Source organism: Podarcis tiliguerta, assembly GCF_965153285.1.
Source record: "Podarcis tiliguerta genome assembly, chromosome: 9".
NCBI classification, from domain to species: domain Eukaryota; kingdom Metazoa; phylum Chordata; class Lepidosauria; order Squamata; family Lacertidae; genus Podarcis; species Podarcis tiliguerta.
In genome coordinates, this window is record NC_139542.1 from 56,012,593 (window position 1) to 56,039,910 (window position 27,318).

Sequence of the window (27,318 nt, forward strand, 5' to 3'; positions counted from 1 at the left end):
GCTTTGGGGATTATTGCAAATTTGCCTTGCTTGGGCCGAGTTCAATATATAGCCAGGTGAATTCCGCAGTGCACTCTTCCATTACAGTCCTGGGACTTTTAACACTCATGTTTTGTTTTATTTCAGCGTATTTTAAAGGGGGAGAGTTAAGCTGCAAAGTTTCGTGAGAAGTCCAGTGGCCAGAATACAGAGCAGCTGCCTTTTCTGTGCAAAAATTTTCTGTGCAAAGGGGGAGCAAATGAAGCTGCAGTGCGCTGCTTAATCATGGTTGGGGTTTTTTTTGGTTGTTTTGTGTGTGTGTGCACATTGGGTCTTAAAGCATTCCTGGTATGGAGACAGTTGATAAAGTTGCCAGGGTCTCGAGAAGGATAATAAAGCATATCGCCTCATAAAGCCCAGCATGAGCTGTGAGAAACTGAAAGTGGAACCCTATATACATGTGTACATGTTAGAAGTAAGATAAGTGAGTCTAGGATTGCAGCTGGGAGTGGCATGAATTTGTGGAGCTTAAGTGTATTTAGCCTGCTTTGGAAAAGGCAAAAATAGCTGTATAGATGAGTAACCCTTTAAAAGGACAAATGTGCCTCCTCACCCCATAGCTGATCTAGCCTAGCTGATCCATTTGCAGGCATCTGATCATTTTAACCACAAGTCTCTGTTTGTCTTTTCTACTTGGCTTTTTTCCTACTTTTTCCTACTTTTTTCTTCTACTTGGCTACTTGGCCTTTTTTCCACCTGGCCTTTGGCTTAGTATCAGTTTGATTCCCTCCCCGTCTTTCTTTTTCCTTTCTCCTCCTATGAAGAGGCTGCATCCTAATGTTTTAATGTTGTTTTTTAATCTTTATAAAAATTGTATTTTAATCAACTTGTTTTTATTATTGATTGTTAGCTGCCCTGAGGGTCTTGGCTGGGGAGGGCAGGGTATAAATAAAAAAAATATTATTATTATTATTATTATTATTGGCTTAGGTGGGCTTCTGCTGATCAGCACAGGGGCTGAAAATAAAACTCAGCCTTGCGTTGCAAACAAGTCCACAAAATATTTTTACCGCCCTGTGCTTAAATTTACTTGTCTTGCTTTAGGAGAGAGAAGAGGGAAACAGAACTTCTTTTTTTGTCTCTGGACAGGTTTTACTCACCAGAGGTTACAAAAGACTAGTTGTGTGCAAGCCTGATTAAAACCAATAGCCATCGTGAAGGTATTCATATATTTTAAAATTTATAGCCCATCCTTTCTCCCAAAGGCAAGCCTTCTGTTTTTGTCTTGTCGCTTGCAGTTTCTAGATGCACATGAGAGCTTCTTGAAAAGGGGATTTTAGGTGGGAGGCTAACAATGCTATGCTCATCTTCGTTGGTCATGGGGATTTGACGTTGTTGCCAGAGCGGTTTTCAAACAGTGGCTGAAGTGAAAATAACCTCAGCATGACTAACCTCTTCTGGCATCCAAAGACCTGAGAGTAGGAGACAATTGGGAGGCTTTGCACCTGACGTCAGCAAAATCTCTGCGCGTCACATTTGGGCCTTGACTAGAAACGAGGAAAAGTAGGTTGCATTTACCATCTGACCAGTCTGGAGAACGTGACGAACGGCACAGCAAAAGTCCTTGGATTAGTTGAACTTCAGCTAAGATGGGCACCACAATTTAAGAAGGTTATTAACAAGCTGGAACTTGTGCAGAGCAGGGCGAAGAATATGATCAAGCCTTATGAGGAATGGTTGAGGGAGCTGGATAAAATGAAGGGTTGAGGAAGCCTGGAAAAGAGCCTGAGAGGAGATATGATAGCCATCTTGAAATATCTCAAGGGCTGCCACATGGAAGATGGAGGAAGCTTGTTTTCTCCTGCTCTAGAGAGTAGGACCCAAACCAATAGCTTCAAATTACAAGAAAGGAGTTTCCGACTAAACATCAGGAAGAACTTTCTAATGGTAAGAGCTGTTTGACAGTGGAACAGACTCTTTTAGGAAGCAGTGGAGATTTTTCCTTGGAGGTTTTTAAGCAGAGGTTGGATCGATCTGTCACAGCTGCTTCAGTTGAAGAAGAAGAGTTTGGATTTGATATCCCATTTTATCACTACCTGAAGGAGTCTCAAAGCAGCTGACATTCTCCTTTCCCTTTCTCCCCCACAACAAACACTCTGTGAGGTGAGTGGGGCTGAGACACTTCAGAGAAGTGTGACTAGCCCAAGGTCACCCAGCAGCTGCATGTGGAGGAGTGGAGACCCGAACCCGGTTCCCCAGATTACGAATCTACCGCTCTTAACCACTACACCACACTGGCTCTCAGTTGAGATTCTTGCATTGCAGGGGGTTTGACTAGATGACCCTCAGAGTCCCTTCCAACTCTACACTTGTATGATTGTTGGAGAAAGTGGGTAGCAGTGGAGATAAATTTCTTTAGGAAGGGTATTGGGTTATTCGCCTGAATAATTCAAGCCTGTTAAATCGAAATGGCTTTCTTTTGCCCCTTTTGAGCTTTTTCTCTTATTTTACTGGAGATCGTGTAGAAAAAAGAACTATACATTTAAAGTAATTTCTCAGCCTTACCTATTATTGTGGTTCCTGGCTGCTGGATTGGTGTGCTGCTACATCACTTGAGACCCTGGCTGGAATTCAAAGAACTACGTTTTACGTGCCTAACGTTGGACACACCCAGTGGGATTTGTGCCTGGTTTTTTTGTTTTGAAGCGAGTCACTGGACTACGTCACAAAGCTATTCAAATATCCCAAGTCCGGAGCTTCTTTGGCTGCACAGAACTAATCACAGGGTTCTTTGGCCCAATGCCTGGGTAATAGGATGATGCCCTTGCACCTGTTCTTTCTGTTCCACACTATTCTTAGGGCTTGTGTGTGTTTTGCCCTACTGAATATAAAAATACAATTGAATTCCTTTCTCACGTGTTCATTCTTTATTACGCGCGCACGCACACACACACAGTCCAGAAGAGATTTGAAGATCATACAGTCCAACACTTTTGGTAAAATCCTCCGTTCCAGTTTAGTGCATAGAATGATGTCATCTATGCTACGCATTCAGTCTCCTATATCCATTTGACATTGCTGAGTGCTGTTCTGGAGATCCCCATGACATGTTTTCTACATAAAAGCGGGCAGTTTAGGTATGTTTCCATGCCTGTTTGGTGGCTATCCATGCTAAATGTCCTAGACCAGATGGGTGGGACGTCGCCTGCTCTTGATGGAGTTACGTTGCCTCTGAAGGAGCAGGTTCATAGCTTGGGAGTCCTCCTGGATCCTTTGCTGTCGCTCGAGGCTCAGGTGGCCTCAGTGGCCCGGAGTGCCTTCCCATAGTCGCCTTTGTCTGGACTGAACCATCCAGGGGTCCTTGACCTTTACCTTTTAACCCCTGCTAGCTAGGGATGATGGGAGTTGTAGTCCAAAAACAGCTGGAAACCCAAGTTTGGGAAGCCCTGATATTGAGTATCTGAATCTCAGTCTGGTACTGGTTTCCTGTCAGAAATAATCCCTAGCCTGCTATTTACCTCAGAGGTTGCTTCCCACTGCAAACAGCATCTTGGGGGACAAACAGCAGTCAATAGGATGCAACTTGGTTCCAGACCAGGAGTAGATTCTGGGTCAGGATTCCAATGTTGCTTTTCTCGAAAATAAAAAAAATACACTCTTCTTTTTTTTAATGAAGGAAGTGTAACGTGTAGTTTGACCCTGTGTATGTTTTTGGAGGATGCAGGTGATTCAGGCACAGTCTTAGAAGGAGCATCTCTAAAAGAAGCATCACTTTCTGTTTGAGATGAAAGGGGAGTGGCCGTTTTAAGATGTCATGGGAGGGATGGGCTGCAGTCTGAGATGAACCAGGAGCTGGGTAGCAGGAGCTGTAGAACAAGCCCCAGCATTAAGGACCAAAGAACAACAAATGATACAGGAACAAATCAAAGCCCAGAGGATTTTTTACTGTGTACACACTATACCTTTAAAGCGTATTAGAAGTATGTTCTTTTCCTCAAAGAATTCTAGCCATTGTATTTGTTGAGGGTTGCTGGGAATTTTAACTCTGTGAGAGGTTAACTACAGTACCCAGAATTCTTTGAGGGAAAGAATGTGCTTTAGAGATAGAGTGTGTACACAGCCTTAGTTGCTTGAGCAAGGCTCAACTGGAACAATTTTTCCACTCCTTTCTATTGAGGAATATCCAGTGGCCAGCCTGGATAAATGAGAGAAGTCCAAGGCCTCAGGGTACTTTACTGAAAAGTTGCCACCTGCATTTCAGTGGGTTACCATATGAGGCAGCTCTTGAAACAGAGCTTGCCATCTGCAACTTAGGTACTTGTATTAAAAACAATTAGTTCTCTAAATAAAAACCCTAACTCCTGCTTGATTAATAGGGGCAGCGTTGTAAGTCAATTAAATGTTTTAAAATCTGTTTAATCTCACCAGTGAAATGTTGCAGCCTTAGTTGTCTGACACATGCATCCATGTCTTGATCCACTTCCATAAATTGTATAACATCTCCCTCATTTAACTTTCTTATAAATAAAGCATAAATAATGAATACTTTAAAATGATCAGTTGAGTTATGAAGTATCACAAATATATCTGTTGGACAGAGAGGGGATGTTTTCTTTCTGGGAAATAGTCTAAATGAGCTGTGGCAGATGAATGTTGATATTACACATTTTTGCTAGGCAAACTCTCCAGAGAGCTGTGCTCAACAGGAAAATCTTCTTCTTTTTTCTCCCTTCAAATAAAGAGTACACTATGTTTCTTGCACTTCGTTTTGAGTGGAACTTCACGGGTTTCCAAATGTAATAATAATCATCTGGAATGGCAATTGTGAAAAGAGAATACTCCTGCTGTATCTGGAGTGCCTATTAAGTGGTCTCTGTTAACTCCTTCAGAAGCTTCAGGAGGATACAGAATATTTTCACCACACGATTATCTACACTCATTGCAGTGTACCTGATGCTGCTTGGTTTCCAATATAAGTGCAATGCTTTGCTTGCAGTGCTGTTTTTCTAGAAAAAGAAGTACCTGAACACACTATGAACTCCCCCCCCCCTCTTTCTCTTACAGTGGCAATGGCACCCACCTGAGAGGTGCCAGAACTGAGTTCCAGTGAGTTCCCCCTGAAAAAAGCCCTGCCTGGATATACACACACCCGAACTTCCTAGTTCTTTTTGCATATCTTCTGCTCCTAGCTATTTAAAGAGAACAAACGTCACTTTTTCACATTTTTTCACATTTAAAAATATAAATAAATGAGAGTCACCTGTAAATGAGGATCTGTGACTCTCATTTATTTATATTTTCAAAAACGTATTTGGCGCTGTCATTGTGTAAATGCACCATTATTCTAGAGGAGCCCAATTTTACCTTGCTGCTTTTGTGCCTTTGTGCAAATATTAAAAAGCAGAGAATTCTAGGCCTCTCATCAAACAACATCTCCCAGGATTCTATGTGGAAAGCCATGACAATTAAGCTGGTATAAAACTGTCATGCGTTTGTTGTGTAGATGTGTGGATCCAAAACTCCTTAAGGAGCGCAGACCGTTTTCTAAAGTTCTCTCCACCAATTTGAATCTATCAAACTGCTTTAACTATCAGACAAATAACCGCAAGCCTCAATTTTAACTGTTACTATTACTGTTTTTCCAAAGTAACGCAGAAGAAAAGAGGATCAAGTACATTAAATACTGATAAATAGTTCTATTGCACTTGAAATAGTTTGAAAACCTCCCCATCTTAGTAGTATAGATTTCAAAATGTCTAAGCTGATTCTGACAGGTTTCAGTTGTTTATTTTGACAGATGTTGAATAGGACTAGAGATTTTCAGCATTTGTACATTATAGACCTCCAGTGAGGAAATGCCCCAAAATTTAAAGAGCTGGCATTGGAAAAGGAAGCAGCAGAGGGGTGCGAGAAAGAATTCCGTCTCTGGAATTTTTTACGCATAATCATATTGTATGTTTTTGAATGCCTCTGTAAGCTGTGAGCATCCTTTAGGAATTTTCTCACCAAATTCAAAGGAGTTTTGTTCAATATAACAGTTGGTGTCCTAGTGACCATGTATATTTTGGGATTTTTTTTTAAAACCAGAAGAACAATAACTGATGGGGGTGGGGGAAGAGTAGCAAAGAGTATAATGTAGTACAGCAAATGATATCTTTGGTAACATACTGCAAAGCATTATATAGAGAGATGCCTGGGAAGATTACTCAGAATTACAGTTACAGCTAGTTCAGAATGTAGCCGCAGTTTGGTTGTTAACTGGGGGGAAATTGAACTAAACATATTTCATCAGTGCTTAAAAATCTCCACTGGATGCCAGTGTTTTTCCGGGCACAATTCAAAGTGCTGGTTTTGACCTTTTAAAACATTTTCATTAGCTTTTTGGGAGGGTGGGGAGTGATATTTTATATAAAAAAATTCCAAATCTCAAAATGCAGCCTTTAAAATGAATGCTGACTTGAGAGCAGCCATTAAAATGAATGCTGACTTGAAAGTATGGAGAGGGGAAGAAAAACAGTGGATTTTAGGGGTTGAGGGGAAGAAGAAGAGTTTGGATTTGATATCCCGCCTTTCACTCCCTTTAAGGAGTCTCAAAGCGGCTAACATTCTCCTTTCCCTTCCTCCCCCACAACAAACACTCTGTGAGGTGAGTGGGGCTGAGAGACTTCAAGGAAGTGTGACTGGCCCAAGGTCACCCAGCAGCTGCATGCGGAAGAGCGGAGACGCGAACCCGGTTCACCAGATTACGAGACTACCGCTCTCAACCACTACACCACACTGGCTTTGTATCAAATTTGTATCAAGGTTCCCCATTGCTGTGGTGACATTTTTTAAGGGTCTGGTGCCATATACACAAGGGTTTGGCAAGGCCAAACCCTTACAGGGTTAAAGTCCTCAGAATGGAGTTGTTCCTTCGCTTTAATTTTTGGAAGGGGCAAATTGGTGGCCATTGGTTCGTAGCCACCAAGAAGCTGCTACCACAGTAAACAGTCCAGCCCTTGGCACAGGTTTCCTCCTGTTTTTCTCCCTCCCACAAACCACTACCTCCTTCCAAATTTCGCCACAAATTGCAGGGACATTTTCATTCAGATCCATTAAAAACCCGGCTGTATACAAAAGCACTTGGAGTTGGAATATTGTTCTGAAGTTCATCATTCCAAAGCAGCGCAAGCGCTGCCCATCTTCGCACGCACTCAATAAGAAGCAGTTCTGCTGCTACCAAAAGGCTCTTCCTGTGGCGCCACTGCAGCGCGCAAGCTGCTCCTGCTCGCGTGTGGTGTCACAGGGAAGCCCAAGTTCTGGCTGGTTCACCACCTATGTTCTGGTAATCCATGTTCTGGCAACCTGATTAGATTAATGCAGTGTATGAGTGCCTGCCCTTGAAGAATTGTTAGCTGTTTCTTTTGCCTGTGAAGTAAGGACCCCCTCCCAGTGCTGAATTTACATATAAGCAAAACAAGCGATAGCTTAGGGCCCCACACTCTTGGGCCCCCCCAAAAAAAAATTAAAGGAAAAAAACCTGGATGTACATTTCCAAAATATAAGATAAAAAACAAATAAAATAAAACCTACATACAGCAACAGTGTTGTGTAGGCTCCTGTGATGTAAGTAATGGGCCCCGCCTGCTAGCCTGCTCCCTAAAACATAACTGTGTTGCTCCTTTCTATATAAAGGGTGCCCATATTTTGCATGGACTGCTTGTATGGCAACATGTGCAAATGGCTTTAGATACCTATTACGTCCATAAACTACCATATAGCATATATCCAACACAAGAAACAGTGACAATGTGTCATTGACAAAGGACAGCTGGATATGTAAAGGGCCCCATTACCTTCAGTAGCTTAAAGGTAAAGGTAAAGGGACCCCTAACCATTAGGTCCAGTCGTGACCGACTCTGGGGTTGCGGCGCTCATTTCGCTTTATTGGCTGAGGGAGCCGGCGTACAGCTTCCAGGTCATGTGGCCAACATGACTAATCCGCTTCTGGTGAACCAGAGCAGCGCACGGAAACGCCGTTTACCTTCCCGCCAGAGCGGTACCTATTTATCTACTTGCACTTTGAGGGGCTTTCAAAGTGCTAGGTTGGCAGGAGCTGGGACCGAGCAATGGAAGCTCACGCCGTCGTGGGGATTCGAATCGCCGACCTTCTGATCGGCAAGTCCTAGGCTCTGTGGTTTAACCCACAGCGCCTCCGGCTCTGGACACCCCCCCAGCAGACCACCACTAGGTCTTAATGCTTGCCACCCACTCCAATAAATGAAGGTGGGATAGTCATACAGGTGTATCCATACTACTTAAGATGATGGATATTTCAGGTGGATCTTTTAAATAAAGCGGAACATAGGAAACCAAGAATTCATTCTATCATATCTGTGCTTTGTTCCTTGGGACATGAAATTATGAAGATTTTTCTTTCTCATGGGGCCAGAAGGACCATTGCTAAAGAGCCTCCAGAGAATTGCTCCAAGTTCTAGGGAGCAGTCTTAAAAGTAGATACGGATAATGATGTTTTTGTGCATGTGGTATTTAAAAGCAAAGTTTTCTTGTTTATTGCTTGAGCCTGTTAGATTAATTGGCAGTGCTAGCTTAGCGTCTGTGTTGTAGTTAAGTATTCTTGTAATGATCTGCTTTCGCAAATGGTCCCTTTGGGCTGCTTTAGGTAGTGTTGCAGCGCTCAATATATAAAGTGTTCATTTCTGATCTGGCACAATAGCTTTCATGATCACAGATGAAGGTTGAAATGGGCTGTTTCAATAGGCTGAAGTTTTGCTTTCCAGGGTATAATTAAAACAAGCCTGATGTCACCCTGAACTGCTCCTTTCATGTGAAATCAGGGTTTTGTTTGAGCTTACTTGAAAGCGCTAATAAATTCTGGGTTTTATTTAATAAGTTAAGTTATACATGTGTAATGTCTGTGTTAAAAGATGTCGTGACCAGCTTTTACATCAGATTTTTAAACTTTAGGGTTAAACAGGGATTGAAAGGTGAGATACACTTCGCTTGTAAGATCAAAGTTCTCCAAGAGGATTTTCGCCTCCCTCCCACCCTTCTGCATGCCTCCTAATGAAATGGATAATTGCTCTATCTTGGGCAGACATCAAAACAATTAGGTTATACATTATTACAGGGAGATGTTTCAGTATAATTAGTGATACCCTGTGTTGTTGTTTTTGACAGTCACTGACTCTGGGTTTTAAGCTGCATGGACACATGCCCTCATGTTTGCTAGGAGTCTCCCTTATTCTCCATCCCTGAATAAGTCCCGTTATTCTCCTTAAGATTCCTGCCTTGCAGGGGGTTGTACTAGATTACCCTTGGGGTCCCTTCTGACACTGCAGTTCCACGATTCCACCCCCTGGCATCTCTAGGTAGGGTTGGGTTTTAAAGCCCTAAGCGGCCTTGGTCCTGTACACCTGAAGGAGCGTCTCCACCCCCATCATTCAGTCCGGACACTGAGGTCCAGCGCTGAGGGCCTTCTGGCAGTTCCCTCACTGCGAGAAGTGAGGTTACAGGCAACCAGGCAGAGGGCCTTCTCGGTGGTGGCACCCACCCTGTGGAACGCCCTCCCATTAGATGTCAAGGCAATAAGGAACCATTTTACTTTTAAAAGACAACTGAAGGCGGCACTGTGTAGGGAAATTTTTAATGTCTGAAGCTGTATTGTTTTTAATATTTGGTTGGAAGCCGCCCAGAGTGACTGGGGAAACCCAGTCAGATGGGCGGGGTATAAATAATAAATTATTATGAATTATTATTGGGGGAAGGCTGCTGTCTGAAACCCTGGAGGGCTGTTTCTAGTAAGTGTCGACCAGGGGTCAGAAAACTTTTTCAGCAGGGGGCCAGTCCACCGTCCCTCAGACCTTGTGGGGGGCCGGACTATATTTTTTTGGGGGGGGGGATGAACAAATTCATATGCCCCACAGATAACCCAGAGATGCATTTTAAATAAAAGGACACATTCTACTCATGTAAAAATACGCTGATTCCCAGACCATCCGTGGTCCAGATTGAGAAGGCAATTGGGCCGCATCCGGCCCACGGGCCTTAGGTTGCCTACCCCTGGTGTAGACAATGGACCAGTGGTTTGGTGTAAGGCTGCTTCCTGTGTAAAAGGTTCCTCCCTCAAATTGCACTTTCCAGGACAGTTGATCAAGAGGCAACAAAGCAAAATCAACAAGTTGTAATAGAAGCTCTACAGACTTGGCTTCAACACCAGTCAGCTGTTGGCCAGTCCAGTGGCGTAGCGTGGGTTCTCAGCACCCGGGGCAAGGCAAGTAATTTGCGCACCCCCTGCTGCACTGTCCCTCCCCCAGATAGTCCCTCGCTCTCTCTCCGCACCGCACCGCACGCCTGGCACCCCCCCCTCCACAGTGGGCGGCGACCCGGCGGCTCGGATAGGATTCGCACAGCCAGCACTGCAGTGAGAGAGAGTGAGTGAGCCAGGTAGGAGCAGAGAGCTGCGAGTGCGAGCACGCCCCCCCAGATGTTGCGCCCAGTGCGGCCGGCCCCTCCTGCACCCCCCACGCTACGCCACTGGGCCAGTCCATATGGCTGCAGATTGTCTCCTACCTCCTTTCCTCCCCAGTCAGTATGTACTGGTTTTTACTTCTAAGTTTTTCAAGCAGACTCAGCCTCTTGCATTTATTCAAGCAGCTTCTTAGAGCTTATCCATACTTTCCTCTGCTTTATCTGGGCACGGTTAAAGCTTCATGTCCAAGTGCCCTCCCTTTTAATCCAATTAAAATAGGGACGTCCTATTCCATAATAATAATTTTATTATTTATAGCCTGCCAGTCTGACTGAGTTGCCCCAGCAACTCTGGGCAGCTTCCAACATATATAAAAACATAATACACACCAAATAACTTTCCTATACAGGACTGTCTTCAGATGTCTTCTAAAGGTCGTATATTTATCTCCTTGGCTCGGGGGGGGGGGTCACATGACTCCATACCCTCCAACATTTCTCCAATGAAAATAGGGACATCCTAAGGAAAAGTGGGAGATTCTGGGATCAAATCAGAAATGAAGATGGCTTCTGTAAATCCAGGACTGTCTCTGGAAAGTAGGGAAACTTGGAGGGTCTGCATTAGTTGTGGCCAACCTGCCCCATTGAGTTCAACAAGACACATGTGAATGTGTTTGCAGCTATGGCCATTCCTCATTGAAATGGGATACAGAATCAACCGTCCCTCTAATATTTCAAGAGTCTTCATTTTCATTTTTTTTAATGAAATAGTGTGATAGACTCCACTGTTGAATTCAGTTCTTCATACCCTAGTTAAGTTTAAAAGCTATTGAAATAAAATCCACTGGGGCTGGTATCTTAAGGGGGAAGGGAAGGGACAGCAGAAAACAACAGAAAAGCAGTGGTTGCATTATCAGATAAGGGGGATTGAAAAGAGCTCGTTGAATATGAGTGGAGTTATTTGTAACTGCAGATGTGCATTGATTTTTCACGTGAAGTGTGTGCAGATTTAGCGCTCTTGGGTTAGAGTACATTTCTTTCCGTTTTTAATTGCTTTCTCGGTTGTTGCTGGATTTATTGGGAAAACCCATCAGTACGATAATGGAGCTCAAGGGAGTGAAGGAAGACACATGAGTTCCAACAAGACAAGTGGGACCTGCAAAAAAAAAATGTTACAACATGGAGTGCTCCTGTTCAGGATGTCAGAGAGCTCAGCACCCATGCTTTCTTTCAGAAGACCCCATTCCATTTCCCCACTTCCCCAACGGACAGCATTCAATGGCCACTCAGCACGCTCATTCTTCAATGACCTGTTTGCAGGTTTCCCATCCCTAAGTGTTTCTTCCCATAAAGATACAGTACTTCATTCTTTTGCAAACCTTTGGGCTCCCCCTGAGCCTATTGACAGGTCCCTAGTGTGCGTGAATTGTGCCTTTTTTCTTTGCTAGATGAGGACCATCATTAAAAGAATGAGTTTGCTGTTTCCACACTTCTGTTTGGAAGCACCAAAAAAAGACTCTGTGTTTGGAGTTCTGCTCCAAGGTTATCTAATTTCTAGCAGGTGTACTTGCTTAGGTAGGCCAGTAAAGTGCAACAGGGAGAAGGCTTCCTTTGGCAACTGTCCCAATAAGCAAGTCAGATTTGATGCTCGGGGTTCCCTTGTCGCCATCCCTGTGGTCCTGTGATGGAAGGAGCTGTCTCAGATACACTTCTGGCTGAGCAGCATCTTGTTAAAGGAAGGGAGGCATTGGCTGGCAAAATTTGTCTCCTGTTATCTCTAGCGGCTATTTTTCCTCTGTTCCTTTCCCTCCAAACCACTAAGAAAGATTCCAGTAATATGACAGCTCTGAATTGATTGGCGATTTGCACACGTTGAGCCTTTAGTGTTGCAGTTGAGAGAGCTGCAACCAAACTCGAACCAAACAAAAATGAAAGCATTATACAGTGGTGCCTCGCAAGACGAAAAGAATCCGTTCCGTGAGTCTCTTCGTCTAGCGGTTTCTTCGTCTTGCGAAGCAAGCCCATTAGCGGATTAGCGCTATTAGCGGTTTAGCGGCTATTAGCGGCTATTAAAGGCTTAAGGGATTAGCGGATTAGCTGCTAAAAGGCTATTAGCAGCTTAGTGCCTTAGAAAAAGGGGGTGGGGAGCGAAAAAAAACACCCCAGGAATCTCAAGACATTTTCGTCTTGCGAAGCAAGCCTATAGAGAAATTCGTCCTGCGAAGCACCTCCGAAACGGAAAACCCTTTCGTCTAGCGGGTTTTCCGTCTTGCGAGGCATTCGTCTTGCGGGGCACCACTGTATACTAGTTTGGGGAAGCGGTGTTGTGCAAAACGTGTTTGCATCAGGATGGGCAATGCTTGTGTTGTTTTCGAATTATTTGTTTCAGGACAGTATGCCAATTCCATGCACTTTCCTCCACAGTTAGAGGGATTTTAAATAGAGCTGAATGAAAACGTCCCTGCAATTTGAAGTTAATTTGAAGGGATGTGGGTTTTGGTTTTTTTAAGGGGGGGGGGAATTGGTCTGTTTATTGTTTACCACAGGCAGCACTGGACTGCTCTTGGTGGCTTTCGAAATATAATTCTGAGGAACAACACTGTTTTTCAAGGACTCTAACCCTGTGAGAAAATCACAGCCCCTTAGTCCTTGGGGAGATGGCACCAAAAACATTTCCCCCCCACAAAAGAAAAACCAGTGAGTTATCTTGACACAAATTTCCACTCATCCCCTGAAATTGCTTCTGTTCCCCATCCCCTTATATTTGAGATATAACATGACAGAAACTATTCACGTATTATGCCGTCATTAAAAGATTTTTAAGCCTGCTCCTGAAGCACCCTTTGGGCTGTTCAAATCTCAAAATGTTTTCAGCTCCTGCTAGGATTATTCTGTATAATACAGAGTAAAGCAGAAGGGATGGAAATACACTGACATAAGCAGAGGCATGTTCACCGAGAACGATCCAAAGAATTCCTAAAAGACATACCATCTATATTTCAGGGAAATTTGCAGTGTTTTTTTCCAGAGGAAAGTCGAGAGAAGGGCTACTGTTCCAGTACAGGTGTTAACCTCAAACTTAGATTTATTAGCATTTGTAATTTTCCACGGGGATGGGAAGTCTATAAACTTAATCTGGGATCATATATATGGATATATTCTTTGTCTACTTCGTTGGAAACTTAAAGACCTCAACACCTAGTGGGGAAAAGCTGACTAGACAAATGCAGTATTTTTGATTTTTCTCTCTCTCCAAACTTCAGATTCCTACACTTTCTCTTGGTTCATGCACTTTCTCCATTGCAGGAATGGGAGTTGCTTTCTGTTTGTTTGAACTTCTGTGGAGAGGAAGAAGCTTCTACCCCCTCAACATTCTGAGCAGTTCACAATCAAATTAGAAATGGACATAGCTGTCAACTGTGCCTTATTTGGCGGGAATCTCCTTTATCCCAGCGCCGTGTCCCACTGCTGTCCTGGATTGATGATATCCCGTAAATTTCCCGGGTTTCAAAGGAAGCAGCTCCTCTCCCTCCCTTCCTGCGCTCCAACTGTGTTGCTTGGCTGCGTTGCTCACCCAATAAGGAGTCTAAGAACGACTGGAGGGGTGGAGCTTGCATGACTTGTGCCGATCAAATCGGCCGTGTTGCCTGGGGACTCGCCTTTGCTCAGCGCTTCCCAGCGGAGAGGTGACGGTGGTTTCCCTTGCTGTATCCCCTTTGCCGGGTTGCTGCGCTGTGAGAACCACCGCTTGAGGCTTTGTTTGACTGCTGGCTGGGCTTTCTGCCTTTGGCTCGGAGGGGCTCAGAAGTTGAAAATACCTGCGCTCTGAAAACCCCTTATTTTGGCTGCTGATCCCTTATTTTTGAGGCTGCTGGTCCCTTATTTTCAAATCTGTAAGTTGACAGCTATGAATGGAAGCAAGCCTTACTTGCTTCATATGGCTGAAGACCAATCAATATATTGCATTTATTTATTTAACAAATGTGAGCACAACCATTCTCTCCTCTGCTCTTTTCATTTCTCTGCGTGTTCAAGGAACCATAGAATCAAAGAATCTTAGAGTTGGAAGGGGCTCAGGGGTCATCTAGTCCAACCCCCTGCAATGCAGGAATCTCAGCTAAAGCATCCATGACAGATGGCCATCCAGCCTCTGCTTAAAGACCTACAAGGATTGGGAGAAACTCTGGCGCAAGGATATTCGCTTTACCGCCTGCTATACGATAAAGGAAAAATTTGTTAAAATGTTTTACAGGTGATCTTTAACACCAGTTAAACTCGCCAAAATTTATAAATTAAAATCCAACCTTTGTTGGAAATGTAACAAAGAACCTGGAACAATAATTCATATGTGGTGGGGTTGCAAGGAAATAAAGAAGTTTTGGGGAATAATACATGAGGATCTTAAGAAAATGCTAAAAAAAAAAACCTTGATAAAAAATTCTGAAGCTTCTCTGTTAAGGTTGGTATGCAAAGACCACAAACCACATATGAAAAAACCCAATATTTTTATATGCAACAACAGCTGCCAGGGTAGTGATTGCCACTAAATGGAAATCTCAGGACACACCAACAAAGGAAGAGTGGATTTGTAAATTAAGTGGGTATATAGAACTTTCATAATGTAAGTAGCACTAAATCCCAAGTTCAGATTCTCACTGTGATAACCCCACCTGGTTTTATTAATAAACTTTTTGATGTAGTACATCATGTGTAAATACAGTGGTACCTTGGTACTCAAACGGCTTGGTTCTCAAACGCCAAAAAACCGGAAGTAAGAGTTCTGGTTTTCGAACGTTTTTGAAAGCCGAACGTCTGATACGGCTGTCAGCTATTGTTTCCGGGGCACCTGCACCAATCAGAAGCTGCGCCTTGGTTTTCAAACATTTCAGAAGTCAAATGGACTTCCAGAACGGATTAAGTTTGGCCCTTTTGTTTTTGCTATTTATTTTGCGTTTTCATTTTCGAGGCTGTTTCGGTTAATTTGTTTTTGTGGCTGTGTGGAATCCAGTCCAGCTACTGATTGATTGACTGATTGATTGATTGTGTGACTGCAGAAATGGATAAAAGCCACCCCCATCCAAACAATAATTATCATCTGTGCAGGTAAAAAAATAATAATTTTTATCATCTACAATACTGTCTTATTTATTTTATAGTACAGTACATTGATTATTGCTTTCATTTTATGGATCTATGGTCTCGTTGGATAGTAAAATTCATGTTAAATTGCTGATTTAGAGGTTGTTTTTAAAAGCCTGGAATGGATTAATCCGTTTAGCATTACTTCCTATGGGAAAGCGCACCTTGGTTTTGGAACGCTTTGGTTTTGGAACGGACTTCCGAAACGATTAAGTTTGAGAACCAAGGTACCACTGTACACTGTTGAACTTCAAGAAGAATTCCATGGAATCACACAACTGCCTTTTAAGAATGGGAAGTCGAATGTCACTTTGGTTCCATTGTATCATGTATGTGATGCATTATTCCTATTTTGGAAAGAAAGGAGAACAAAGGAGTGGGAATACCAGTGAGATTTATTCTGCTGTGAAGGATGATCCTCCTGGTACAAGTTTCTCTAGGGAAGTTTACAGAGCTGACTTCTTCCATCTTTGCAAAGTGCTAATGGGCTGCTAGGTCAAGTTCACAAACTTGATCTAGCAATTGTAAATAATTATAAACCAAACTAAACTATAAACTTGGCCATCTGGTGCCTGTAATAGCTTAAAAATGGTGCTGAGAGCTTTGTGGGGAACATCAACATCTGGAAGGCAGTATTCAGCAAGTGATGCTACATCTCATACATGTGTGGATTTGCTATGGTTGTGTAACATCCGTTTTCAAGTAGGTTTCAAATGTGTCCCATAATTTTCCTCGGTATAAGACTGGGGCAGCAGAGGGAACTGAGTGGACATTCATGAACTGGAGAGGAAAGGACGACATATGTTTAATTTATTTATAAGAATATAAACCGCCAAGTCATAAAAAATATCAAGGTGATGTACAGTAAAATGATTAAAACATCATAAAACCTTGTGTAGTGTTCCATTTCAGAAATATGTTTTGGAGATGGTAGTCTCTGCTCAGCACATATAGCTTTCCAGTGGAGAGCCAGTGTGGTGTAGTGATTAAGAGCGGTAGACTCGTAATCTGGAGAACCGGGTTTGCGTCTCCGCTCCTCCACATGCAGCTGCTGGGTGACCTTGGGCCAGTCACACTTCTCTGAAGTCTCTCAGCCCCACTCACCTCACAGAGTGTTTGTTGTGGGGGAAGAAGGGAAAGGAGAATGTTAGCCGCTTTGAGACTCCTTCGGGTAGTGATAAAGCAGGATATCAAATCCAAACTCTTCCAGTCCTCTGAATATTCTGCCAATATGCTTCTGGACAAGGAATGAGAAATTAAAAATACAGTTATTTGGATGAGATTTGTAAACAGATGACACATCTTTAACTTTACAGCTTTTACTAATTATGATTTTAAAACCCCCCAAATATGATGAATGCATGTTGTGGTCTCAATTTTTTTAATCTTCTCAGCCTTGGTAATTACCAAGATGAAAATAAAAGGGTTACATTGTCAGACAACCAATGCATAGTCTTTGAATGCAGCTTCAAGTTGCTTTAAAGAAATGGAGAAAGGGCACGAAATCTTTGGCCAAAGAGATTTTGTTTCATGAAAATCCTTTTTTTTTTGTACTAATGAAAGGGAGGAGAAATATAATAAGCCTCCTGATGAAATATGAAAACTGCTATCGTCTGTATTTTATCTTAATTGTGCTAAATGTGTTGCTGTTAATAGAAACATGGACATGCTATATTAGGTATCAGCAACTGTAAGTTCCAAGGCCAAATATGAACCTGTGGCAAACACTATCCCTGAATAAGAAACCTTGTTTTGTTGAAGGCATTAAGCTGACATCACACCCTCCCTAGGGGGCCAAACTTGACAGGTGTGTGGAGCCATAAGGACATCAGATGATGCTTGTTTTGAAGTCCCAATTGTTGGGACTTCAAAGTGCAGTGTGTGGGGGAGCTGGTTGAAAGACCTTTTGCAAAGAGACCTATGTATCTCTTTTAACCTCTGAAGAGGTCTTTCAAACAGACCCACCCTGAGCTTTGGTTGTGCACACTTGTTCCCAGGCTGCGGAACTGATGAGCGCAGCCAATGAAGAACCAACACCTCGCATTGCAGTGATCTCAGCAGATTGGCAGGTGGAAGTGCGGGTTTTTTGTTTTTTGTTTTAATGTCTCACAGGTCAGATTTGATCCTCTGGTGGTCCAAGATTGACCCGCAGGTCAGAATTTTATTTTTCATTTTTTACTGTAGTTCTTAGAAGGGTGGTAGTTTCCTTGAGTGGATCAATACATTTATTACCAAGCAGTTGGCAGAATATCTGAACATAGTCCAGTCTTGTGGCCTGCTGTGATTGTCAGTTCTTAGCTTGTCATTAAGTTGGCTTCTTTCAGGTTCTGAATTTGTATTTGATACTTTGTACTTTGTCTTACTTGACTATAATAACCTTCTGATGGGTGTTCAGCTCTCATTGCCAACTCAGAAGCAAGAGAGGAGTGTGGAGAAAGTTGGATCTGAGGTAACAGAGAGTCTAGTGTGATATCATACCTTCTCCCTGAGTCCAGTTCCAAAGCAGCTTTCCAAGAAATATAATTCCTGAACATGCTCTAGATCAGAAATACCATGAGTAGAATGATTCATATTTCTGATCTAGATCCTTATTAAGTCTGGATGCTGTTCTTGTCTATTTTCTGCAATCCCTACCCTTTGATTACCTGGAGGAGATTTGTACTCGCCACAGGTGCCCTGCTGAATAACTGTTTGTGTTATGTACTGAAGTTTCACCCTGGGCAAGCAAGGGGATACTGTAGATAGTTATGCAAATGAAGGATCGAAAGTGACGTTCAGTGATTGGATAGTTTGTATGCAAATGAGGGATCGAAAGTGACATTCAGTGATTGGATAGTTTTAGAAAATGGCAACAGTTACATTGTTCTGGAGCTCTATATAAGCATGAGCTCCTCAGTCAGTTCTGTTCCAGCTTACAAATAAAGAGCTGCATGCCCACAACTTAACAGTTTGAAAGGCTGCCTCAATCAAAGAAGAAGAAGAAGAAGATGAAGAAGAAGAAGAAGAAGTTGTTTATTATTTATACCCTGCTCATCTGACTGGTTTGCCCCAGCCACACTGGGCGGCTTCCAGCATATAAATAATAATAATAATAATAATAATAATAAACATTAGCCTGAATTTTAAAAAAAGAAATCATAATTGTTACTTTCAAACTTTGGCGTGGGCCTTGATCCAGCACCTAGCATAGTGGAAGCTGCAGTAACTGATTTCAATAGATCACGGATTGTATCTTCCCTTACAAAAAAAGGAAGGAAATAAAAATTAAAAATTAAGAAAGGAAGACAAAGAGAAGGTACTTAGCATTCTCTCTCTCTCTCTCTCTCTCTCTCTCTCTCTCTTTGATGCTGAACACAAATTGTTATATACACACAAGCAGCAGCAGCAGCCATATAAACAGAAGTCAAGGAAGGAGAGATTTCATGTATAAAAGCCAAGTGAGAAATTACCCTTTTTGTTTCTTCGCATTGACACTCTGTTTCAGAATTACTGCTTGTGGTCCCATCGCCACATGGACATTGCATAATGGATGAGTTTGTGCTGTCAGAGGCAGCAGGTGTTCTAACAATAAAAAAAGAGCCGGTTATTGTTTGAGCCAGCATCTCCACGCCGCATGCCCTGTGAACAAAACCTCTCCTGTATCTGGAGCAGCAGGGAGAAATAAAAGCAACAGACCAATTGCCACTTTACCGCATTACAATCTTAATTGGATGTTCCAGAAATAAATTGATGTGGGTTTTCACCCCAGCTCTGTTTATGTAGAAATTGATTAGTAATCCCATTTCATCTAGAATTGCATGGTTTGTCACAGATAGGTGCTGTCGGCAGATCAATTGTTTTTTAAAAATATTTCCAATTATTGCATAGGTGTGTAAATTTGTGCTCAAGAGAGACCACCAGCAAGGTAATTGCTTTCAGACTTACTTTTCTGATGGCTAAAGCCTTTTCTGTATACGTCGGCCACTGAAAGCTAAGTATACTGTTTGCTATTGCTAACAGATTTCAGAGGGAGCAAGAATGCAGATGAAAAAGAAATTGCAAGCATTATTATATATTTCTTAGCCTGAGGACCAGTTTATGCTCTTCTGTCTGCAGATGATGTAAAGATGGCCTTCTGTGTGATATGGGTGGCGCAGGCAGGCTCTTCTATGCTTAATTTATGTGATCTGTTCTCACATTTTCCAGGGCAAACATGTGGTTTGCCTTGTTGCTTCATATCTCTGATATCAGAGAGGGCTAAGTGAGCCGAGAATTCTCATATTGTGAACCATGTGCTTCAACCCGAAGAGAGCGGATGTTTTGAGATGAACCATGGCAGAACCTGAAAACAAAAGCTCACCATGGTTTGTTTATTTTTAAAAAATCACTTTATTTGACTTGTGTAACTTCTGTCCCTTGGAGTTAAGTTTTAAGTACAAAAAATAAAGAAGTATAGTGAGAACCATAGTATAAAAGGAGTGGAAAATAACAGGGCCATTAGTTGGATATTTACTGGTAGCAGCAAGCGTTTGGAAGGGTTTGAGTGGAATTTCTTTGTTAAATTGGTACAATAAAGTGTGGGAAATTGCCCTTGCTGAAAAAGTTTACACAAAAACTATGTATAGCAACAGGACAGAAAAACAGGACAGGCAGAAAGACAGAAAGACAGACAGACAGAAAGAAAGAAAGAAAGAAAGAAAGAAAGAAAGAAAGACACATTTACGGTGAAATGGTGAAACTTTCTTGCTTTTACAAATCAAATGGATTATTATTGTTATTATTATTGTTGTTGTTATTATTATTATTATTATTATTATTATTATTATTATTATTATTATTGAATTTATTATACCGCCCTATACCTGGGAGTCTCAGGGTGGTCACAGAATAAAATCAAAATATAAAACCACAAAATACATAATAAAAATAAAAACAGCAACCCAATACCCTCCCCCACAAAAACACATTTTAAAGGGACATCAGATCAACCAAAGGCCTGGTTAAAAAGGAACATTTTGTATTCTTATGCATATCCCTACAGCCAGAGGTCGGCAACCTAAGGCCCGTGGGCTGGTTCCGGCCCATGAGCTTCCTGGAACCGGCCCACGGCCATTCTGTGGATCGGTGTGGGGATTCTGTGAAGAGCGCCGGCAATAGCTTGAGTGCACGCATGGGTGCGCATGCTCCGGCCCACCGAGAGGTCTGCTGGGGAGTGGACCTGCCCGGCCTCAAAAAACGTTGCTGACTCCTGGTTTATAACAAGGCTTACCAATGTGGTTCCCTCACAATTTTGTTGGACGCCAGCACCCACCACACCCAGCAAGCATGGCCAGTGGTTGGGCATGATGGGAAATGTAGTCCAAATTTGTTTTTGAAGGCACAACATTGACTAAGCCTGGTTTTTACCCTCCCCTGCAAAAATCTCCCAGGTCCTGATCCAGATTGTCCCCCCTGGGTGTTTCTGAAAGAAAAATATTGCACTGAATGAAAACAGCAACATAATTAGTATTCTGGCCCAGAGAATTTGAGTCAAGCAAGGGTAGAAGAAAGGAACAATTGATTCCATTTTAGAGAATGAAACCAAAGCGGTTTCCAAAAGATCACACAAGAGGTTTGTGGTAATGGCATACAATAAGTACCAAAAACATGCTCCTTTATTCCAAATTACCACAAAGTATTTACTGCCAAATTACAACCAAGCTATTGTGATTCAGCAATACTGGTTAGAGGAAGGGCCCCTCAGGAATCGGAAATAATGGTGTATTTTATCTACTTGTTGTATGGTCATCTTTTCAGATGGCTTTATGGGAGAGGGGATGAAATTGAGCAGGGACAAATAAAGTGATCTTCTGTGGAAGCTTACTTTTTTGCAAACTCTCCCTATAAATGGACTAATTTTGTGTGGCAAGCAACCCAATTCTCAAAGCTGTTCACCAGCAGAAATTGAGCAACAGGAGCTCACCCCGTTGCGGGGATTCGAACCGCAGACCTTCTGATCGGCAGGTCCTGTGGGTTTAACCCACAGTGCCACCCGCGTCCCTTACTTCATAGTAGTTCTGTTGAATAAAATGGAAGAGTTTCAGGGCCCTTTCAGGCTCCCGACTGCCCAGGCGTACTCTAGGGTTAAACCGAGAAATCTGTGGATTTCAACCTCTCAATGTCTTCAAGATAATCTGTGGAGCTATTTTACTGTACTGTAGTATTCTCTAACGAAAGAGCCATCTTTGCTTGAGGCCGAAATGCATCTGTTTTGACTGTTTTGCTCTAAACAGAGCCGTATGGGACCTATTTAGTGCAAATGAGCAGATAAATGGCTGTTTTTATCAAGCACAATCCCCGTATCCTTTCTAGGACAAACGATCTCTTCATGGCTGTGTTTCACATAATGCAATCCCCTTCCTTCCTCGCTTGCTATCCATCTCATGTAGAAACCAAATAATTGCCTCCAGGAGCAAGCCAAGGTCTCATTAAGCTTTGGCACTGCCCAGTCAGTTGGCTTCCAATATGTGGCGGGATAGGAAAAATTTCACCTGGGGACATCATCTGCTTAGTTATTTGTAACCTTTTGCTTTTCCCCTCCCTTCCTTAAGCTGTTCTGACACCTGGGGCTTGTTAGGCTAATGCAGTGGATCATGTCAAGCCTCAGTAATATGAACTGATGCATACTGACAACAATTGTGGTAATATGGCTTTGTTTAGCGGTCTGGCTTTTGGCGTTGATCTGGCTTATTGATGTAGCTATCTGCGTTGTATTATATATAACTTTATTGTTTTTATTGTATTAGTGGTTTTTGTTGTTGCTGGAAGCTGATTCAAGTGAGTAATGGGGCAAATTTAGAAAGGTATCCGTTTTAAAAATATGCAATTTTAAAAGAACACAGATAAGTGAGCTCTTTGGCTCTCACTTCAGTCTCCGGACCCCAGGAAAAAAGATAGAGGTAACTGGGTGCGTGGGGGGGAATCCATGCGTCAAACTTTTGGCGTTGATCTGGCTTATTGATGTAGCTATCTGCGTTGTATTATATATAACTTTATTGTTTTTATTGTATTAGTGGTTTTTGTTGTTGCTGGAAGCTGATTCAAGTGAGTAATGGGGCAAATTTAGAAAGGTATCCGTTTTAAAAATATGCAATTTTAAAAGAACACAGATAAGTGAGCTCTTTGGCTCTCACTTCAGTCTCCGGACCCCAGGAAAAAAGATAGAGGTAACTGGGTGCGTGGGGGGGAATCCATGCGTCAAACTTAGAATTAGAAAGGATATCTCCCACACTGCCAATCCTCAAACATTCTCCACTCTTCCACTCAGTGGTGGGAAGTACAGTGGTACCTCGGGTTCAGTACAGTCATACCTCGGGTTGAATGTGCTTCGGGTTGAGCGCTTTCAGGTTGCGCTCCACGGCAGCCCGGAAGTAACGGAGGGTGTTACTTCTGGGTTTCGCCACTTGCGCATGAGCAGACGCTCAAAATGACGTCACACACATGCGCAGAAGCGGCAAAACGCGACCTGCGCACGTGCAGACGCACCATCGCGTCTTATGTTCCGTTCAGGATGCGAACGGGGCTCCGGAACTGATCCCGTTCGCGTCCCGAGGTACCACTGTACTTAATTCGTTCCGGAGGTCTGTTCTTAACCTGAAACTGTTCTTAACCTGAAGCACCACTTTAGCTAATGAGGCCTCCTGCTGCCGCCGCGCTGCTGGAGCATGATTTCTGTTCTCATCCTGAAGCAAAGTTCTTAACCCGAGATAGTATTTCTGGGTTAGCAGAGTCTGTAAACTGAAGCGTATGTAACCCAAGGTACCACCGTATGATGTCAAACTCAGGGTGAAAGGGAGAAGCGTGCTAAGAGGAAGGCACGCTTGGCAAACCCTCGCCATGATCAGCACCCGCCAGGAAACCTATGTCCCCACTGTGGAAGGATGTGCGGATCCAGAATTGGCCTCCACAGTCACTTATGGACTCACTGTTAAGACCGTGTTCATGGAAGACAATCTTACTTGGGTACGAGTGATTTCCAAAGAAGAAGAAAGATGGGAAATGTAGTTTTCCCATGGGATCCTTCATAGTTTCCCCACACCCTATCACTCTGTTAGCTAGCAAGAAAGGAACAATTTCCCCTCCCTGTCAATACAGTTTTGGTGCTCCTTTGGTCATAAACAAAAGGGAAGCCCGCAGTGGCACAATGGGTCAGTTAGTGTGTCTGGCTGTTAACCAGCTGGTTGGTGGTTTGAGCCCACCCAGGGATAGCTGTGGGCAGGATTCCTGGAGTGCAAGTTGTCTCCACCTCCACTCTTCCCTTTCATAGAATTGTAAGGGACCCCGAGGGTCATATAGGCCAGCCGCCTGCAATGCAGGAATCTCAACACGCGTTGGTCTCCCATCCAATATGAAACCATACCGGACCCTGCTTAGCTTTGTGAATGTGCTGGCAGTTTTATTGCTGCACCGCTTGGGGAGATTGAGATGTACAGTAGAGTCAGGCAGCAGTGGCGGTGGGCTGAGGTTGGAAATTCTTTTCCCACTCAGGATTTTCTTATGAGCCAGAGAAGATGTTTGGGGGTGTCTGTAAAACATGCCTCTGATTTTGAAGTGGGGTTTCTTGATTCCAAGCCTGAACTTGAAGAGCTTCACTATCATGTCTACTTATCTCCCATTCATTCAGGCAGGTTTTATGCAGGCCATGCTCTGCTCTTCTTTAGGCTGAAGTTCCTCACCCCGCATTCAACTGAGTTTAGTCTCTCCGTGCTCACATGTCTTTGTTTTCCTTGGTAAACACACATTTCATGTACGTCAACTAACAGCAATAGAATCGTTCCATTGCCAAGACTGAACATAACTTCTTTAAAGAGGAAAATGTAACAAAGATGGTGAAATCATACCGTTTGTTGTACGTGTGTAGATGACAAATTACATTGAGCTTTGGTTCTTTGATTTTCATCGTGGTATCACATGAAAAGCAGCCTCTTCCTGTTTTTCTGCGTTTTATAAATCTTATCAAAGACTTGGCAAATAGCTCAGGCATCAGTAGAGAATGAGATATGCTTGTGAGGTCCTGTATGCTCTTAAAGAGGCTGCAAAGGCAAAGCTTGCTTCAGCTAGGAATTTGAGCAGAGGGCTTCCCGTTTCTGCCCCTGGCACTGCACAAATGATTGAACCAATTGTCAGCTCTGCATCCTGCAGCTCTCTCCAAATTATCACCCTGTGTGTTAAGCATAGGAGGGATGGAGTGCAAAGGCCACAGGGCCAAGAGTGGACTTTGCGGTGTAGCATCATTTAAAGATGTTGTGTGTGTGTGGAATGGATGCTTCTGCTCTCTGACCATTGGGAAAGTGGACCTGAATAACTTGTGGCTACCCTGATTCAAATAGATTTAGATTTGGGGTCATTTGCTTTGGAAAGGTTTCAGTTTGCGTCAGGGAATTTTCAGCAGCCCTAGAGCAGGAGTCGAGAACCTGTGACTTTCAGAAAGTTGCTGGAATCAAACTTCCATCATTCCCAACCAGTATTGCAAAGGGTTGGGGATGATGAGAGTTTGGGCCCCTCCAAATGTTGCTGAACCAGTTTCCCCACTCCTGGTCTGGAGAATGATGTAATTATCATCCGTATTTTACTTAGCTTTAGTAAGCAAAACTAAATACAGTGGTGCCCCGCAAGACAAAATTAATTCGTTCTGCGAGTTTTTTCGTTCTACGAGTTTTTTCTTCTTGCGAAGCACCAATGTGTATTGACGGTTTCCCATAGGAATGCATTGGCGGTTTAAAAAAATAAGGCGCAGGACGTTTTCGTCTTGCGAAGCAACTCAGAAAACGGAAAACCCTTTCGTCTAGCGAGTTTTTCATCTTGCGAGGCATTTGTCTTGCAGGGTACCACTGTACATGGAAATGGCCACATTTGTCCAGTTGTATTTATTTGTGTTTGGTGTCCATTCATTTTTGCCAATGAACTTGTGAAATGGAAAAAATATATATATGTGAAATGTAAAGCACTGGAAAATTCTGATGGGAAAAGTTCATTGATTCATACCCCTGCTTTAACTACCTCTACAAAGTAAAATTTATTTCATATAGTTTTCTCAGAAATGGGGCTTCCTGGTTTGTATTTTCCAATACTTTGTGTAACAAATGTATATGATGTATTTGGGCACAGATAGCCCTTTGAGTGCTTATTCAAAGTAAAAATCCCCCCAAAAGTGGTGTGAACATGCTCTTAGACCCTTTTGTAGACCTGGGATCTTCAACTGAAGGGCGGTATACAAATTTTATTAATAACAACAATAAACATAGGAAAAAGTCTACCTACTTTATTAGATGTGTTAAAATGAATCATGAGTTGGCACTTCTCAGCAGATCAGTATTTTGGGGATTGTATATAATAATTATAAATTGCATGAATACAGCTTTGCAGTTGACCATTGATAGTGACAGTTTCAGTCTTTACCAAATGTTGGGGTAAATTTGAATGGAGTGTTAAGTCAGGATTTCCTAAAGTGATAAGGCTGTATCCAATTAATTCATATTCAGAGTAGTAGACCCACTGAAGTCTTACATGGGATACAGTGTTTAAGCTGAAAATAAATTTCTAGGCTGTGACTAAGGCTGTTTCAGAAGTGCCAAAAAATACTGAGCTGGGGTGCTTTATGATGAAGTTTGTTTTTGTTCAGAAAACCATCCCAAACCCTAAGATTTGATGGACTAATCCCCACCTCCTTCTTTTACAGCAAGTTACGGGGAGAACATTTGGTGATAAAGATTTTCGGTCTGGATTAGAAAACGGTGTTCTGCTGTGTGAGTAAGTAAAACTGCTCCTTGAACTATGAGTTTTAAGTTCTTTTTGTGAAGTCCTCGTAAAACTGCACCTTGAACTATGAGTTTTAAGTTCTTTTTGTGAAGTCCTCGTAATAATAGCTATAGCGTTCAAGTTATCTGTGCTTTGGAGATAGATTTGAGGAAGATTCACACAACCATTTTTTCTTCGTTTGCTTCTTGTCAAGTTTGGTTTGTTGACCTGGCTTTGGGAATGTTTCGCCAGCTGCCTAGATGGCCCCCTCGGATGTGCTAAAAAGCACATCGTGCTATGACTTCCTAGGAAGAAAAGTTACTTTCCCAGACATTATAGTACAGACCTGCTGTTAGGAGTCATCCGACCTCAAGCCAAAGGAAACTTCTTGTGTGGAGCACCTCCAACTTAAACAAGTGTAGCCAAAGCAAACAATTGAGGCTCGTCATCAAATGTGTTGCATGCTTAGGAGCTGGATGGTCATGGTGGGTTGTCCAAGCGTCCTCCAAAGTATACATGCACATCTGGTGGGAACGCTGCCATTCTTGATGTAATATACCTCTTTGTGGAATGGACGAGGGAGGCTCTCAAATATCAGCCAATATTATTTAACATGCAGGCTTCTGCTGTTGCCTAGCAAGCATTCTTCACAGCTCAAGAAATTGGCCTTAGTGTGACCAGATAGTCCACCAGGATGCTTTGCTTTGTGTTCATACATGACCATTTCCAAAGTTCTGTCATATTTAACAGGGGCCGCCAGAAATAGATTACAGGATGGGGACTTGCAGGTAAAGGCTGACTCCGCTCTCAAGGGTCACATTGTGTTTTGTGGGGCAAAACCTATCTACATTATTCTGCAAGTCATTCATTTATTTAGATTAAAACTTTTTGTTAAAGTAAGTTGTACTCAGAGTAGTCTACTCTGAATATTACTCACAAAAGGTATTACGTGTACTCTAAAATGTGCTTTGAAAT

At 42.7% G+C, this 27,318-nt stretch overlaps 1 protein-coding gene across 48 annotated transcripts in view; it reads left to right on the plus strand.

The window, feature by feature from the left end:
* LIMCH1 (LIM and calponin homology domains 1) overlaps positions 1–27,318 on the plus strand; it is a 211,351-nt gene that overhangs the window by 48,676 nt on the left and 135,357 nt on the right. For 43 of the 48 annotated variants that reach the window (XM_083457894.1, XM_083457905.1, XM_083457941.1 and 40 more), the window contains exon 2: positions 26,285–26,355. In XM_083457894.1, coding sequence (XP_083314020.1) covers positions 26,285–26,355 — 71 coding nt within the window. The remainder of the gene's footprint in view (positions 1–26,284; positions 26,356–27,318) is intronic. The other 5 variants (XM_083457926.1, XM_083457929.1, XM_083457930.1 and 2 more) reach the window with 1 other exon arrangement.